The following is a 17,865-nucleotide window of genomic DNA, read 5'->3' as shown; positions in this document are numbered from 1 at the left end:
GCGTTAGGGCTCTGATCCTTCAGGGTAGCTCACTGCCAGAACCAAGCATTAGGACTCTGATCCTTCAGGGTAGCTCACTGCCAGAACCAAGCGTTAGGCGTTAGGACTCTACTCCTTCAGGGCAGCTCACTGCCAGAACCAAGAGTTAGGACTCTGCTCCTTCAGGGCAGCTCACTGCCAGAACCAAGCGTTAGGGCTCTGATCCTTCAGGGCAGCTCACTGCCAGAACCAAGAGTTAGGACTCTGCTCCTTCAGGGTAGCTCACTGCCAGAACCAAGCGTTAGGACTCTGCTCCTTCAGGGTAGCTCACTGCCAGAACCAAGCGTTAGGCATTAGGACTCTGCTCCTTCAGGGTAGCTCACTGCCAGAACCAAGAGTTAGGACTCTGCTCCTTCAGGGCAGCTCACTGCCAGAACCAAGAGTTAGGGCTCTGCTCCTTCAGGGTAGCTCACTGCCAGAACCAAGAGTTAGGACTCTGATCCTTCAGGGTAGCTCACTGCCAGAACCAAGCGTTAGGACTCTGATCCTTCAGGGTAGCTCACTGCCAGAACCAAGAGTTAGGACTCTGCTCCTTCAGGGTAGCTCACTGCCAGAACCAAGCGTTAGGACTCTGATCCTTCAGGGTAGCTCACTGCCAGAACCAAGCGTTAGGACTCTGATCCTTCAGGGTAGCTCACTGCCAGAACCAAGAGTTAGCACTCTGCTCCTTCAGGGTAGCTCACTGCCAGAACCAAGAGTTAGGACTCTGCTCCTTCAGGGTAGCTCACTGCCAGAACCAAGAGTTAGGACTCTGCTCCTTCAGGGTAGCTCACTGCCAGAACCAAGAGTTAGGACTCTGCTCCTTCAGGGTAGCTCACTGCCAGAACCAAGAGTTAGGACTCTGATCCTTCAGGGCAGCTCACTGCCAGAACCAAGAGTTAGGACTCTGCTCCTTCAGGGCAGCTCACTGCCAGAACCAAGAGTTAGGACTCTGCTCCTTCAGGGTAGCTCACTGCCAGAACCAAGAGTTAGGACTCTGATCCTTCAGGGTAGCTCACTGCCAGAACCAAGCGTTAGGACTCTGATCCTTCAGGGTAGCTCACTGCCAGAGCCAAGAGTTAGGACTCTGCTCCTTCAGGGTAGCTCACTGCCAGAACCAAGAGTTAGGACTCTGCTCCTTCAGGGTAGCTCACTGCCAGAACCAAGCGTTAGGCGTTAGGACTCTACTCCTTCAGGGCAGCTCACTGCCAGAACCAAGAGTTAGGCGTTAGGACTCTACTCCTTCAGGGTAGCTCACTGCCAGAACCAAGAGTTAGGGCTCTGCTCCTTCAGGGTAGCTCACTGCCAGAACCAAGAGTTAGGACTCTGCTCCTTCAGGGCAGCTCACTGCCAGAACCAAGAGTTAGGGCTCTGCTCCTTCAGGGTAGCTCACTGCCAGAACCAAGAGTTAGGACTCTGCTCCTTCAGGGTAGCTCACTGCCAGAACCAAGCGTTAGGACTCTGCTCCTTCAGGGCAGCTCACTGCCAGAACCAAGAGTTAGGACTCTGCTCCTTCAGGGTAGCTCACTGCCAGAACCAAGCGTTAGGGCTCTGCTCCTTCAGGGCAGCTCACTGCCAGAACCAAGAGTTAGGGCTCTGCTCCTTCAGGGTAGCTCACTGCCAGAACCAAGCGTTAGGGCTCTGATCCTTCAGGGTAGCTCACTGCCAGAACCAAGCGTTAGGACTCTGCTCCTTCAGGGTAGCTCACTGCCAGAACCAAGCGTTAGGACTCTGATCCTTCAGGGTAGCTCACTGCCAGAACCAAGCGTTAGGGCTCTGATCCTTCAGGGTAGCGCACTGCCAGAACCAAGCGTTAGGGCTCTGATCCTTCAGGGTAGCTCACTGCCAGAACCAAGCGTTAGGACTCTGCTCCTTCAGGGCAGCTCACTGCCAGAACCAAGCGTTAGGCGTTAGGACTCTACTCCTTCAGGGCAGCTCACTGCCAGAACCAAGAGTTAGGACTCTGATCCTTCAGGGCAGCTCACTGCCAGAACCAAGCGTTAGGACTCTGATCCTTCAGGGTAGCTCACTGCCAGAACCAAGAGTTAGGACTCTACTCCTTCAGGGCAGCTCACTGCCAGAACCAAGAGTTAGGACTCTACTCCTTCAGGGCAGCTCACTGCCAGAGCCAAGAGTTAGGGCTCTGCTCCTTCAGGGTAGCTCACTGCCAGAACCAAGAGTTAGGACTCTGCTCCTTCAGGGTAGCTCACTGCCAGAACCAAGAGTTAGGACTCTGCTCCTTCAGGGTAGCTCACTGCCAGAACCAAGAGTTAGGACTCTACTCCTTCAGGGTAGCTCACTGCCAGAACCAAGAGTTAGGACTCTACTCCTTCAGGGTAGCTCACTGCCAGAGCCAAGAGTTAGGACTCTGCTCCTTCAGGGCAGCTCACTGCCAGAACCAAGCGTTAGGACTCTGCTCCTTCAGGGCAGCTCACTGCCAGAACCAAGAGTTAGGACTCTGCTCCTTCAGGGCAGCTCACTGCCAGAACCAAGCGTTAGGACTCTGCTCCTTCAGGGCAGCTCACTGCCAGAGCCAAGAGTTAGGGCTCTGCTCCTTCAGGGTAGCTCACTGCCAGAACCAAGAGTTAGGACTCTGCTCCTTCAGGGTAGCTCACTGCCAGAACCAAGAGTTAGGACTCTGCTCCTTCAGGGTAGCTCACTGCCAGAACCAAGAGTTAGGACTCTACTCCTTCAGGGTAGCTCACTGCCAGAACCAAGAGTTAGGACTCTACTCCTTCAGGGTAGCTCACTGCCAGAACCAAGAGTTAGGACTCTACTCCTTCAGGGTAGCTCACTGCCAGAGCCAAGAGTTAGGACTCTGCTCCTTCAGGGCAGCTCACTGCCAGAACCAAGCGTTAGGACTCTGCTCCTTCAGGGCAGCTCACTGCCAGAACCAAGAGTTAGGACTCTGCTCCTTCAGGGCAGCTCACTGCCAGAACCAAGCGTTAGGACTCTGCTCCTTCAGGGCAGCTCACTGCCAGAGCCAAGAGTTAGGACTCTGCTCCTTCAGGGTAGCTCACTGCCAGAACCAAGAGTTAGGGCTCTGCTCCTTCAGGGTAGCTCACTGCCAGAACCAAGAGTTAGGACTCTACTCCTTCAGGGTAGCTCACTGCCAGAACCAAGTGTTAGGCGTTAGGACTCTACTCCTTCAGGGCAGCTCACTGCCAGAACCAAGAGTTAGGACTCTACTCCTTCAGGGTAGCTCACTGCCAGAACCAAGCGTTAGGACTCTGCTCCTTCAGGGCAGCTCACTGCCAGAACCAAGCGTTAGGACTCTGCTCCTTCAGGGCAGCTCACTGCCAGAACCAAGAGTTAGGGCTCTGCTCCTTCAGGGCAGCTCACTGCCAGAACCAAGAGTTAGGACTCTGATCCTTCAGGGCAGCTCACTGCCAGAACCAAGAGTTAGGGCTCTGCTCCTTCAGGGCAGCTCACTGCCAGAACCAAGAGTTAGGGCTCTGCTCCTTCAGGGTAGCTCACTGCCAGAACCAAGAGTTAGGACTCTACTCCTTCAGGGTAGCTCACTGCCAGAACCAAGAGTTAGGACTCTGCTCCTTCAGGGCAGCTCACTGCCAGAACCAAGAGTTAGGGCTCTGCTCCTTCAGGGCAGCTCACTGCCAGAACCAAGAGTTAGGACTCTGATCCTTCAGGGCAGCTCACTGCCAGAACCAAGAGTTAGGGCTCTGCTCCTTCAGGGCAGCTCACTGCCAGAACCAAGAGTTAGGGCTCTGCTCCTTCAGGGTAGCTCACTGCCAGAACCAAGAGTTAGGACTCTGATCCTTCAGGGCAGCTCACTGCCAGAACCAAGAGTTAGGACTCTGCTCCTTCAGGGTAGCTCACTGCGAGAGCCAAGAGTTAGGGCTCTGCTCCTTCAGGGTAGCTCACTGCCAGAGCCAAGAGTTAGGACTCTGCTCCTTCAGGACAGCTCACTGCCAGAACCAAGAGTTAGGACTCTGCTCCTTCAGGGTAGCTCACTGCCAGAACCAAGAGTTAGGACTCTGCTCCTTCAGGGTAGCTCACTGCCAGAACCAAGAGTTAGGACTCTGCTCCTTCAGGACAGCTCACTGCCAGAACCAAGAGTTAGGACTCTGATCCTTCAGGGCAGCTCACTGCCAGAGCCAAGAGTTAGGACTCTGCTCCTTCAGGACAGCTCACTGCCAGAACCAAGCGTTAGGACTCTGCTCCTTCAGGGTAGCTCACTGCCAGAGCCAAGAGTTAGGACTCTGCTCCTTCAGGGCAGCTCACTGCCAGAACCAAGAGTTAGGACTCTGATCCTTCAGGGCAGCTCACTGCCAGAACCAAGAGTTAGGACTCTGCTCCTTCAGGGTAGCTCACTGCCAGAACCAAGAGTTAGGACTCTGCTCCTTCAGGGTAGCTCACTGCCAGAACCAAGAGTTAGGGCTCTGCTCCTTCAGGGTAGCTCACTGCCAGAACCAAGAGTTAGGACTCTGCTCCTTCAGGGTAGCTCACTGCCAGAACCAAGAGTTAGGACTCTGCTCCTTCAGGGCAGCTCACTGCCAGAACCAAGAGTTAGGACTCTGCTCCTTCAGGGTAGCTCACTGCCAGAACCAAGAGTTAGGACTCTGCTCCTTCAGGGCAGCTCACTGCCAGAACCAAGCGTTAGGACTCTGCTCCTTCAGGGTAGCTCACTGCCAGAACCAAGCGTTAGGACTCTGCTCCTTCAGGGTAGCTCACTGCCAGAACCAAGCGTTAGGGCTCTGCTCCTTCAGGGTAGCTCACTGCCAGAGCCAAGAGTTAGGACTCTGCTCCTTCAGGGTAGCTCACTGCCAGAACCAAGAGTTAGGACTCTGATCCTTCAGGGCAGCTCACTGCCAGAACCAAGCGTTAGGACTCTGCTCCTTCAGGGCAGCTCACTGCCAGAACCAAGCGTTAGGACTCTGCTCCTTCAGGGCAGCTCACTGCCAGAACCAAGAGTTAGGGCTCTGCTCCTTCAGGGTAGCTCACTGCCAGAACCAAGAGTTAGGACTCTACTCCTTCAGGGTAGCTCACTGCCAGAACCAAGCGTTAGGCGTTAGGACTCTACTCCTTCAGGGCAGCTCACTGCCAGAACCAAGAGTTAGGACTCTACTCCTTCAGGGTAGCTCACTGCCAGAACCAAGCGTTAGGACTCTGCTCCTTCAGGGCAGCTCACTGCCAGAACCAAGCGTTAGGACTCTGCTCCTTCAGGGCAGCTCACTGCCAGAACCAAGAGTTAGGGCTCTGCTCCTTCAGGGTAGCTCACTGCCAGAACCAAGAGTTAGGACTCTACTCCTTCAGGGTAGCTCACTGCCAGAACCAAGAGTTAGGACTCTGCTCCTTCAGGGCAGCTCACTGCCAGAACCAAGAGTTAGGGCTCTGCTCCTTCAGGGTAGCTCACTGCCAGAACCAAGAGTTAGGACTCTGCTCCTTCAGGGCAGCTCACTGCCAGAACCAAGAGTTAGGACTCTGCTCCTTCAGGGTAGCTCACTGCCAGAACCAACAGTTAGGACTCTGCTCCTTCAGGGTAGCTCACTGCCAGAACCAAGCGTTAGGGCTCTGATCCTTCAGGGCAGCTCACTGCCAGAACCAAGAGTTAGGACTCTGATCCTTCAGGGCAGCTCACTGCCAGAACCAAGAGTTAGGACTCTGCTCCTTCAGGGTAGCTCACTGCCAGAACCAAGAGTTAGGGCTCTGATCCTTCAGGGCAGCTCACTGCCAGAACCAAGAGTTAGGACTCTGATCCTTCAGGGCAGCTCACTGCCAGAACCAAGAGTTAGGACTCTGATCCTTCAGGGTAGCTCACTGCCAGAACCAAGAGTTAGGGCTCTGATCCTTCAGGGCAGCTCACTGCCAGAGCCAAGCGTTAGGACTCTGATCCTTCAGGGCAGCTCACTGCCAGAACCAAGCGTTAGGACTCTGCTCCTTCAGGGTAGCTCACTGCTAGAACCAAGAGTTAGGACTCTGATCCTTCAGGGCAGCTCACTGCCAGAACCAAGCGTTAGGACTCTGCTCCTTCAGGGTAGCTCACTGCCAGAACCAAGAGTTAGGACTCTGCTCCTTCAGGGTAGCTCACTGCCAGAACCAAGAGTTAGGACTCTGCTCCCTCAGGGCAGCTCACTGCCAGAACCAAGCGTTAGGACTCTGCTCCTTCAGGGCAGCTCACTGCCAGAACCAAGCGTTAGGACTCTGCTCCTTCAGGGCAGCTCACTGCCAGAACCAAGAGTTAGGGCTCTGATCCTTCAGGGCAGCTCACTGCCAGAACCAAGCGTTAGGACTCTGATCCTTCAGGGCAGCTCACTGCCAGAACCAAGAGTTAGGACTCTGATCCTTCAGGGTAGCTCACTGCCAGAACCAAGAGTTAGGACTCTGCTCCTTCAGGGTAGCTCACTGCCAGAACCAAGAGTTAGGACTCTGATCCTTCAGGGCAGCTCACTGCCAGAACCAAGCGTTAGGACTCTGCTCCTTCAGGGCAGCTCACTGCCAGAACCAAGCGTTAGGACTCTGCTCCTTCAGGGCAGCTCACTGCCAGAACCAAGAGTTAGGGCTCTGCTCCTTCAGGGTAGCTCACTGCCAGAACCAAGAGTTAGGACTCTACTCCTTCAGGGTAGCTCACTGCCAGAACCAAGAGTTAGGACTCTACTCCTTCAGGGTAGCTCACTGCCAGAACCAAGCGTTAGGCGTTAGGACTCTACTCCTTCAGGGCAGCTCACTGCCAGAACCAAGAGTTAGGACTCTACTCCTTCAGGGTAGCTCACTGCCAGAACCAAGCGTTAGGACTCTGCTCCTTCAGGGCAGCTCACTGCCAGAACCAAGCGTTAGGACTCTGCTCCTTCAGGGCAGCTCACTGCCAGAACCAAGAGTTAGGGCTCTGCTCCTTCAGGGTAGCTCACTGCCAGAACCAAGAGTTAGGACTCTACTCCTTCAGGGTAGCTCACTGCCAGAACCAAGAGTTAGGACTCTGCTCCTTCAGGGCAGCTCACTGCCAGAACCAAGAGTTAGGGCTCTGCTCCTTCAGGGTAGCTCACTGCCAGAACCAAGCGTTAGGGCTCTGATCCTTCAGGGCAGCTCACTGCCAGAACCAAGAGTTAGGACTCTGATCCTTCAGGGCAGCTCACTGCCAGAACCAAGAGTTAGGACTCTGCTCCTTCAGGGTAGCTCACTGCCAGAACCAAGAGTTAGGGCTCTGATCCTTCAGGGCAGCTCACTGCCAGAACCAAGAGTTAGGACTCTGATCCTTCAGGGCAGCTCACTGCCAGAACCAAGAGTTAGGACTCTGATCCTTCAGGGTAGCTCACTGCCAGAACCAAGAGTTAGGGCTCTGATCCTTCAGGGCAGCTCACTGCCAGAGCCAAGCGTTAGGACTCTGATCCTTCAGGGCAGCTCACTGCCAGAACCAAGCGTTAGGACTCTGCTCCTTCAGGGTAGCTCACTGCCAGAACCAAGAGTTAGGACTCTGATCCTTCAGGGCAGCTCACTGCCAGAACCAAGCGTTAGGACTCTGCTCCTTCAGGGTAGCTCACTGCCAGAACCAAGAGTTAGGACTCTGCTCCTTCAGGGTAGCTCACTGCCAGAACCAAGAGTTAGGACTCTGCTCCTTCAGGGCAGCTCACTGCCAGAACCAAGCGTTAGGACTCTGCTCCTTCAGGGCAGCTCACTGCCAGAACCAAGAGTTAGGGCTCTGATCCTTCAGGGCAGCTCACTGCCAGAACCAAGCGTTAGGACTCTGATCCTTCAGGGCAGCTCACTGCCAGAACCAAGAGTTAGGACTCTGATCCTTCAGGGTAGCTCACTGCCAGAACCAAGAGTTAGGACTCTGCTCCTTCAGGGTAGCTCACTGCCAGAACCAAGAGTTAGGACTCTGATCCTTCAGGGTAGCTCACTGCCAGAACCAAGCGTTAGGGCTCTGATCCTTCAGGGTAGCTCACTGCCAGAACCAAGCGTTAGGACTCTGATCCTTCAGGGTAGCTCACTGCCAGAACCAAGCGTTAGGCATTAGGACTCTGATCCTTCAGGGTAGCTCACTGCCAGAACCAAGCGTTATGCGTTAGGACTCTGATCCTTCAGGGTAGCTCACTGCCAGAACCAAGCGTTAGGCGTTAGGACTCTGCTCCTTCAGGGTAGCTCACTGCCAGAACCAAGCGTTAGGCGTTAGGACTCTGATCCTTCAGGGTAGCTCACTGCCAGAACCAAGCGTTAGGAGTTAGGACTCTGATCCTTCAGGGCAGCTCACTGCCAGAACCAAGCGTTAGGAGTTAGGACTCTGATCCTTCAGGGCAGCTCACTGCCAGAACCAAGCGTCATATGAAGATGATAATATAACTACAGGCAGTGAGGACGATATGCTCTATCAAATCCCCCAAGCCAGGCGATTAACTACGTGAAGTCAGAGTGCGTTTTTTAAGACTCTCAATAGACCAGGTCATTCTACCATACAGGACTGACTACTAGCCAATGTGTGAATACTGTGTGAGCTAATGCAGCCGTATGGCTATTATACTCTTGGTACATGGGAAATATACTAGTATGAACCGGCCTGCCATAGTGACACACTGCTGGGTGCCCTCGAAGAGGCAAGATGAGCGGTCATCTTGGTACATGGGAAATATACACTCAGAATTCCAATACTGATGGAACTAATGTAGGCTCCACACTCAGAATTCCAATACTGATGGAACTAATGTAGGCTCCACACTCAGAATTCCAATACTGATGGAACTAATGTAGGCTCCACACTCAGAATTCCAATACTGACAGAACTAATGTAGGCTCCACACTCAGAATTCCAATACTGATGGAACTAATGTAGGCTCCACACTCAGAATTCCAATACTGATGGAATTAATGTAGGCTCCACACACAAGCAGTAGAGGATTATGGCTCATAATCCGTGACCGATTTGAGAATCCGTGCCGATGCAGGAGTGGGCGGCCCATAACTCAGACCTGGCCCTCAAGCGCTGACGAAGGAACCAGAGCCGTGACGAGTTCCAGGATCTTGTCATTGGTTGCCAGCATCCGTGTTGAACAGGGGTTAGCCAGGTGCCGCCCGTGCTCAGCATGCAGGTAGCGTAACAGGAAATGGAGGACCAGGCAGTGCTAGTTCTTGTTATGACGACTGATGTTCCATTGTTAATTCTTCATCGCTGAGTGCATAAGTACTGTTTACATGTAAGTGTCCATAATACAATATCATTGTAGGTATCATGCTAGATTAAAGGCACTGAAGAACCCATGACAGCCATCAAACAGACCGCCTCTAGCAAAGGTTCATGTAAACCCCAACACCATTGCCTTAAGTGAACTCAAACTTGTGCTCCTGAGAGAGGAGAGAGAGAGTCTTGACATGCATGTTGGTCTCTGTGGTAGCTGGTCCCCAGTAGAGACAGATCTGTCAACCAGGTGAAAGAGTTATGGCACGTTCAGATAGTAGAACAGGGGTATTGAACTCTGACCTTATGAGGTCCAGACTACTTCTGGTTGTCTGTGGTACCTGATAATTCTTTGCTCCCGTCTAGTGTTCTAGGTCTAAATCAGTCCCTGATTAGAGGGGAAGAATGAAAAGTTAAAGAGCAGTGGGACTGGCTTGGAGGGCCAGATTTAGAATATCGGAGGGCCAGATTCAGAATTTGATTTGGTTTTAGTCATTTTAAAGTATATTGAGTTAGACTGTTGTGCCACTCGGGAGGCCCAATCCTAAGGCAGTGCTAGAGGCATCACTACAGACTCTGGTTCGATCCCAGGCTGTATCACAACCGGCTGTGATCGGGAGTCCCATAGGGCGGTGCACAACTGACCCAGCGTCGTCCGAGTTAGGGAAGAGTTTGGCCGGGGTTGGGGGATTTACTTGGCTCATCGCGCTCTAGCGACTCCTTGTGGCGGGCCGCACGCCTGCAGGCTGGCCTCAATCGTCAGGTGAACGGTGTTTCCTCCGACACATTGGTGCGGCTAGCTTCCGGGTTAAGTGGGCGGGTGTTAAGAAGCTTGATGGGTCATGTTTCGGAGGATGTGCATGAGTCAACCTTCGCCTCCCGAGCCTGTTGGGGAGTTGCAGCAATAAGACAAGATCGAAATTGGGGAGAAATAATTTTTAATTGGACCCCCCGCGGGCCTGGTTGACCCCCCGGTGTAGAGAGAACGTGATTAGCTGCTATGTAGTCAGAGGAATCATTTCAGAAATATACAGTGCCTTCGGAAAGTACTCAGACCGCTTGCCTTTTTCCAAATTTTGTTACATTACAACCTTATTCTAAAATGGATGAAATAAATAAAAATCCCCAGCAATCCACATACAATACCTCATAATGACAAAGCGAAAAAACAGGTTTTTGGGGAATTTTTGAAAATGTATTAAAGATACTTATGGGATCTGAATACTTTACGTAAGTATTCAGACCCTTTGCTATGAGACTCGAAATTGAGCTCAGGTGCATCCTTGTTTCCAATGAACCTTCCAGAAGGACCACCAATTAGGCCTTTATGGTTGGGTGGCCAGACGGAAGCCAATCTTCAGTAAAAGGCACATGACAGCCCGCTTGGAGTTTGCCAAAAGGCACCTAAAAACTCAGACCTTGAGAAACAAGATTCTCTGGTCTGATGAAACCAAGATTGAACTCTTTGGCCTGAATGCCAAGCATCACATCTGGAGGAAACCTGGCACCATCCCTACGGTGAAGCATGGTGGTGGCAGCATCATGCTGTGGGGATGTTTTTCAGGGACTGGGAGACTAGTCAGAATCGAGGCAAAGATGAATGGAGCAAAGTACAGAGAGATCCTTGATGAAAACCTGCTCTAGAGCACTCAGAACCTCAGACCGGGGCGAAGGTTCACCTTCCAACAGGACAACGACCGTAAGCACACAGCCAAGACAACGCAGGAGTAGCTTCAGGACAAATCTCTGAATGTCCTTGAGTGCTCCAGCCTTGAACCCGATCGAACATCTCTGGAGAGACCTGAAAATAGCTGTGCAGCAACGCTCCCCATCCAACCTGACAGAGCTTGAGAGGATCTGCAGAGAAGAATGGGAGAAACTCCCCAAATACAGGTGTGCCAAGCTTGTAGCGTCATACCCAAGAAGACTCGATGCTGTAATCGCTACCAACGGTGCTTCAACAAAGTACTGAGTAAAGGGTCAGAATACTTAAGTAAATGTGATATTTTATAAATTAGCAAACATTTCTAAAAAAAACTTTTTTGCTTTGTCATTATGGGGTATTGAGTGTAGATTGATGATGGAAAAAAATGTATTTAATCCATTTTAGAGTACGGCTGTAACATAACAAAAATGTTGGAAAAGTCAAGGGGTCTGAATACTTTCTGAAGGCACTGTACATAATATATCTAACCAGACTCTTTTCTGTTTAGACTGCTGCTGCAAACCTGAGTATAACAGGGTAAAGCTGTATAGATAATATATATTTGTGGTTCTGTTGTGAGCTCTATGTATCGGTAGTGACAAGGTAATAGTATATGTTTCTGAATGAGATGTGAAACTGTATGTATCGGTAGTGACAAGGTAATAGTGTATGTTTCTGAATGAGATGTGAAACTGCATGTATCGGTAGTGACAAGGTAATACTACATGAGATGTGAAACTGTATGTATCGGTAGTGACAAGGTAATAGTATATGTTTCTGAATGAGATGTGAAACTGTATGTATCGGTAGTGACAAGGTAATAGTGTATGTTTCTGAATGAGATGTGAAACTGCATGTATCGGTAGTGACAAGGTAATACTACATGAGATGTGAAACTGTATGTATCGGTAGTGACAAGGTAATAGTGTATGTTTCTGAATGAGATGTGAAACTGCATGTATCGGTAGTGACAAGGTAATACTACATGAGATGTGAAACTGTATGTATCGGTAGTGACAAGGTAATAGTATATGTTTCTGAATGAGATGTGAAACTGCATGTATCGGTAGTGACAAGGTAATACTACATGAGATGTGAAACTGTATGTATCGGTAGTGACAAGGTAATAGTATATGTTTCTGAATGAGATGTGAAACTGTATGTATCGGTAGTGACAAGGTAATACTACATGAGATGTGAAACTGTATGTATCGGTAGTGACAAGGTAATAGTATATGTTTCTGAATGAGATGTGAAACTGTATGTATCGGTGGTGATGCTGTGTGGATAGTAGCTGTGTTGTGGTTCTGATGTGATCTATATGAGTAGTGAAGCTATATCAGTAATGATGTTTTATATACATATATATATATATTATATATCTCGGTAGCGACTCACCATCTCGGTCATCTGACAGCCTCACAGCGTATTTCCTCAGCCAAGCTGTCATCGGTGCGGTGCGACCTGACTGACTATGGAGGGGAATAAAACCAACAATGACATGCCTCAAATACTTCAGCTTCAGGTCCAACCCGGCTAGACAGAGGAGGGAGGGGAATAAAACCAACAATGACAGGCCTCAAATACTTCAGCTTCAGGGCCAACCCGGCTAGACAGAGGAGGGAGGGGAATAAAACCAACAATGACATGCCTCAAATACTTCAGCTTCAGGTCCAACCCGGCTAGACAGAGGAGGGAGGGGAATAAAACCAACAATGACATGCCTCAAATACTTCAGCTTCAGGGCCAACCCGGCTAGACAGAGGAGGGAGGGGAATAAAACCAACAATGACATGCCTCAAATACTTCAGCTTCAGGTCCAACCCGGCTAGACAGAGGAGGGAGGGGAATAAAACCAACAATGACATGCCTCAAATACTTCAGCTTCAGGGCCAACCCGGCTAGACAGAGGAGGGAGGGTAATAAATCCAACAATGACATGCCTCAAATACTTCAGCTTCAGGTCCAACCCGGCTAGACAGAGGAGGGAGGGGAATAAAACCAACAATGACATGCCTCAAATACTTCAGCTTCAGGGCCAACCCGGCTAGACAGAGGAGGGAGGGGAATAAAACCAACAATGACAGGCCTCAAATACTTCAGCTTCAGGTCCAACCCGGCTAGACAGAGGAGGGAGGGGAATAAAACCAACAATGACATGCCTCAAATACTTCAGCTTCAGGTCCAACCCGGCTAGACAGAGGAGGGAGGGGAATAAAACCAACAATGACAGGCCTCAAATACTTCAGCTTCAGGGCCAACCCGGCTAGACAGAGGAGGGAGGGGAATAAAACCAACAATGACATGCCTCAAATACTTCAGCTTCAGGGCCAACCCGGCTAGACAGAGGAGGGAGGGGAATAAAACCAACAATGACAGGCCTCAAATACTTCAGCTTCAGGGCCAACCCGGCTAGACAGAGGAGGGAGGGGAATAAAACCAACAATGACATGCCTCAAATACTTCAGCTTCAGGGCCAACCCGGCTAGACAGAGGAGGGAGGGGAATAAAACCAACAATGACATGCCTCAAATACTTCAGCTTCAGGTCCAACCCGGCTAGACAGAGGAGGGAGGGGAATAAAACCAACAATGACATGCCTCAAATACTTCAGCTTCAGGTCCAACCCGGCTAGACAGAGGAGGGAGGGGAATAAAACCAACAATGACATGCCTCAAATACTTCAGCTTCAGGGCCAACCCGGCTAGACAGAGGAGGGAGGGGAATAAAACCAACAATGACATGCCTCAAATACTTCAGCTTCAGGGCCAACCCGGCTAGACAGAGGAGGGAGGGGAATAAAACCAACAATGACATGCCTCAAATACTTCAGCTTCAGGTCCAACCCGGCTAGATAGAGGAGGGAGGGGAATAAAACCAACAATGACATGCCTCAAATACTTCAGCTTCAGGGCCAACCCGGCTAGACAGAGGAGGGAGGGGAATAAAACCAACAATGACATGCCTCAAATACTTCAGCTTCAGGTCCAACCCGGCTAGACAGAGGAGGGAGGGGAATAAAACCAACAATGACATGCCTCAAATACTTCAGCTTCAGGGCCAACCCGGCTAGACAGAGGAGGGAGGGGAATAAAACCAACAATGACATGCCTCAAATACTTCAGCTTCAGGGCCAACCCGGCTAGACAGAGGAGGGAGGGGAATAAAACCAACAATGACATGCCTCAAATACTTCAGCTTCAGGTCCAACCCGGCTAGATAGAGGAGGGAGGGGAATAAAACCAACAATGTCATGCCTCAAATACTTCAGCTTCAGGGCCAACCCGGCTAGATAGAGGAGGGAGGGGAATAAAACCAACAATGTCATGCCTCAAATACTTCAGCTTCAGGTCCAACCAGGCTAGATAGAGTAAGGAGGGGAATAAAACCAACAATGTCTTGGCTCCGATGCCTCCTCTTCCCTTTAGACACAATGGATCAGAGAACCCCCTCAGCAAGCTATTAGACATAGACTCAAATAGCACTGACATTCCTGTTCAAAGCAATATTCACTAGTGGTTGTCATGGCAGAATAGCTCAGAACACCACTGAGCAGAATGCTGCTCTCTTCTCTGTCAGACACATGCAGCAACAATGGTAACAACCATCGTGATGATCACACGTTAGCATCTCCACCATATTGGATGTATTGTATCACACTAAAGCTCCATGGTCCGAAGGGGTTATGTCCATTCTATTAACTCTAGCTCTATACCAGACAGTAGCAGTAGTGTCTGGTCCAGTGGTCTCTCTATTTAAAGCAGGTTATATCCTTTCTATTAACTCTAGCTCTATACCATAGTGTCTGGTCTAGTGGTCTCTCTATTTAAAGCAGGTTATATCCATTCTATTAACTCTAGCTCTATACCAGACAGTAGCAGTAGTGTCTGGTCCAGTGGTCTCTCTATTTAAAGCAGGTTATATCCATTCTATTAACTCTAGCTCTATACCAGACAGTATCAGTAGTGTCCGGTCTAGTGGTCTCTCTATTTAAAGCAGGTCTCCCACACAGTGATCAGGTTTCAACAGTCAGCTGAGAAATGCCTCCAGGCACCAGTTTAGACCTCCCATTTTAGCCCTCTTGCTCACCCTCCCTTGCCCTCCCTCCCCCTCTCGCTCTCTCAGTCCCCCTCTCGCTCTCTCCCTCCCCCTCCCGCTCTCCCTCCCTCCCCCTCCTGCTCTCCCTCCCTCCCCCTCTCCCTCCCTCCCCCTCTCCTTCTCTCTCTCTCGCTCCCTCCCCACCTTGCTCGCTCCCTCCCCTTCTCGCTCACTCCCTCCCCTTCTCGCTCACTCGCTCCCTCTCGCTCACTCGCTCCCTCTCGCTCACTCGCTCCCTCTCGCTCACTCGCTCCCTCTCGCTCACTCGCTCCCTCTCGCTCGCTCCCTTCTCGCTCGCTCCCTCTCGCTCACTCCCTCCCTCTCGCTCGCTCCCTTCCCTTCTCGCTCACTCCCTCTCGCTCGCTCCCTCCCCTTCTCGCTCCCTCTCGCTCACTCCCTCTCGCTCGCTCCCTCTCGCTCACTCCCTCTCGCTCACTCCCTCTCGCTCGCTCCCTCTCGCTCGCTCCCTCCCCTTCTCGCTCCCTCTCGCTCACTCCCTCTCGCTCGCTCCCTCTCGCTCGCTCCCTCTCGCTCACTCCCTCTCGCTCGCTCCCTCCCCTTCTCGCTCGCTCCCTCTTGCTCGCTCCCTCACCACCTTGCTCGCTCCCTTCTCGCTCACTCCCTCTCGCTCCCTCCCCTTCTCGCTCCCTCCCCTTCGCTCCCTCCCCTTCTCGCTCCCTCCCCTTCGCTCCCTCCCCTTCTCGCTCCCTCCCCTTCTCGTTCGCTCGCTTTTTCCGCCGCTCCCCCGCTCCCTCCCTTCCCCTCTCGCTCGCTTCCTCCGCCGCTCCCTCCCTCCGCCTCTCTCTCGCTCCCTCCCCCTCTCCCTTACGTTCTCTCTCCCCCTGTTCTCTCCCCAATTTCTCTCCCTCTCCCCTTTCTCTCCTCCCCTTCTCCCCCTCAATATTCTCTCAAGCTAATAAACTTGCTAAATAGGCGACTAATATACGTTATTGTTTGTTATCTGTAGGCTGAGGTGAAAGTTATAGTTATTTATAACGTTGTGGCAGTATCTAACTTCATATCTCTTTAGACAGCTGGGGTGAATTTAAAACGTAATTATATCAGTAATCTAACTCCATAATCTCTGTCTCTTTAGGCTGCTGAGGTGAAGAACAAGGACCTGGAGGATAGGATAGAGGGTCTTCAGGCCGACATCGAGGACAGCCAGTCCAAGCAGGGCAACATGAAGGGAGAGCTGAAGAAGTTCATGGACGTCCTGGATGGGAAGATTGATGAGCTGCACGAGTTCAGGCAGGGCCTGTCTAAACTAGGGGTGGATAACTGAGGGAGGAAGAGACAGAGGAGAGGAGAGAGGGATGGAGGGATGACCGGTTAGAGATGGAGGGTTTATAAATACCTTCAGGACAGGACTCTGTGGTGCCACTCCCCCAAAGTGGAGACCACACTGAACCAATCAGCTGTAAACACACTACACACTACACAGTACAATGAGGGAGGGATGGGGGGTAGAGAGAGGCCAGGGCAGGCAGGGGATCACCTGATGGTTCCATCTGGTGTATCAGTCAGTCAGTGTTCTGGAACTAGAACCTAGAGTCTTCTCTCTGGTTACTGCTCTGTCTCTGTGGGGGGAGACAGGTTCCAGTTCTAGAACAGATGACAGGTTCTATACTTCTGTCTGTTGTTTCTACAGGCGGAACTAAGAGGGAAGAAAGGGTTTAAAAAGGGCTACATGTAAACTACAACAACTAATGCAGTACAGCAACAGTTAAGTAATAATCCCACTGGCCTCTTTATGACATGAGGGAAATATAGAAGATATATACTTTTTAAGACTTGTCTTTATATTGTTGCTTCATGTCGATCTCAGGTGTGTTTAAAGACAGTTTGTTACTTGTTAGTTAATATGCGCACACACGACAAATACATGACACGGCGGTGTCATCAAGTGCCTCAGGAGAACCGGCCAAACTAGACGGATGATGACCATGCATCACCATAGTGACACACTAATTAAATGTTGCTATGAAAATTAAAAATGTTTAAACATTATTTAAGGAATCCTAGTAGTGTGCCAACCACGACAGGACAACAGCAACCACGACAAGACAACAGCAACCACGACAGGACAACAGCAACCACGACAGGACAACAACGACCAGGACAGGACAACAACAACCACAACGACCACGACAGGACAACAACGACCACGACAGGACAATAATGACCACAACGACAACAACAACAGGACAATAACATCAACAACACGACGATAACATCAACAGGACAACAACAACAGGACAATAACATCAACAACACGACAATAACATCAACAGGACAACAACAACAGGACAATAACATCAACAACAGGACAATAACATCAACAACAGGACAATAACATCAACAACAGGACAATAACATCAACAGGACGACAACAACAACAGAACAATAACAACACCAGGACAAAATGAGAAAGAAGAGGAGAAAAAATGAGAAAAATCTTGTTTGAAAAAGTAGTTCTGTTGATGATGTCATGAGACCGTGAAGCGTTTTTCAATCTGCAGGACTGTAATGTAATGCGCATAAGAAATGAAGACGAGGCTCCTTTTAGAAATGTGAATAGATGAAACCAGGACTTTGTAGTCCGAGGAGGCAGAGAAACCCCTAAGCTATGCTAGATAACCCATTTGTAACGAGTGCAATGTTTAATGAGGATTTTGCATGTATAATACTTCAGATTTCTTTCTGTCAGTTTTCTAGAACAAAAGTATGTCTTTAAAATCTGTTGTTCATATAGGATATGTGCTTCCTCCATTACTTTGGTCTGTTTTGTTAGTGTGGTCAGTGGGGATATTTTAGGGGGGGACTTGGTTGTTGCTGCTGTCTGGGTGAACTATAAACTAGGAACTATGGAAAAGAATACTTTATGAGAACGACACATGATCTGGGTCTTTAAATCAAC

General features: G+C 50.5%; 1 protein-coding gene across 2 annotated transcripts in view; it reads left to right on the top strand.

Annotated features, from left to right (window-relative positions):
• LOC120039656 (homer protein homolog 2-like) overlaps positions 1-17,100 on the top strand; it is a 130,980-nt gene extending 113,880 nt beyond the window's left edge. For both annotated transcript variants that reach the window (XM_038985064.1, XM_038985065.1), the window contains exon 9: positions 16,042-17,100. In XM_038985064.1, the coding sequence (XP_038840992.1) occupies positions 16,042-16,230 (189 nt within the window). In that variant the 3' untranslated portion in view covers positions 16,231-17,100. The remainder of the gene's footprint in view (positions 1-16,041) is intronic.
• Positions 17,101-17,865: the final 765 nt, after the last annotated feature.

This window comes from Salvelinus namaycush, unplaced genomic scaffold (genome assembly GCF_016432855.1).
Source record: "Salvelinus namaycush isolate Seneca unplaced genomic scaffold, SaNama_1.0 Scaffold289, whole genome shotgun sequence".
Lineage (NCBI taxonomy): Eukaryota > Metazoa > Chordata > Actinopteri > Salmoniformes > Salmonidae > Salvelinus > Salvelinus namaycush.
Note: the sequence above shows the minus strand (reverse complement) of the source record. Positions and strands in the feature narration are given on the sequence as shown.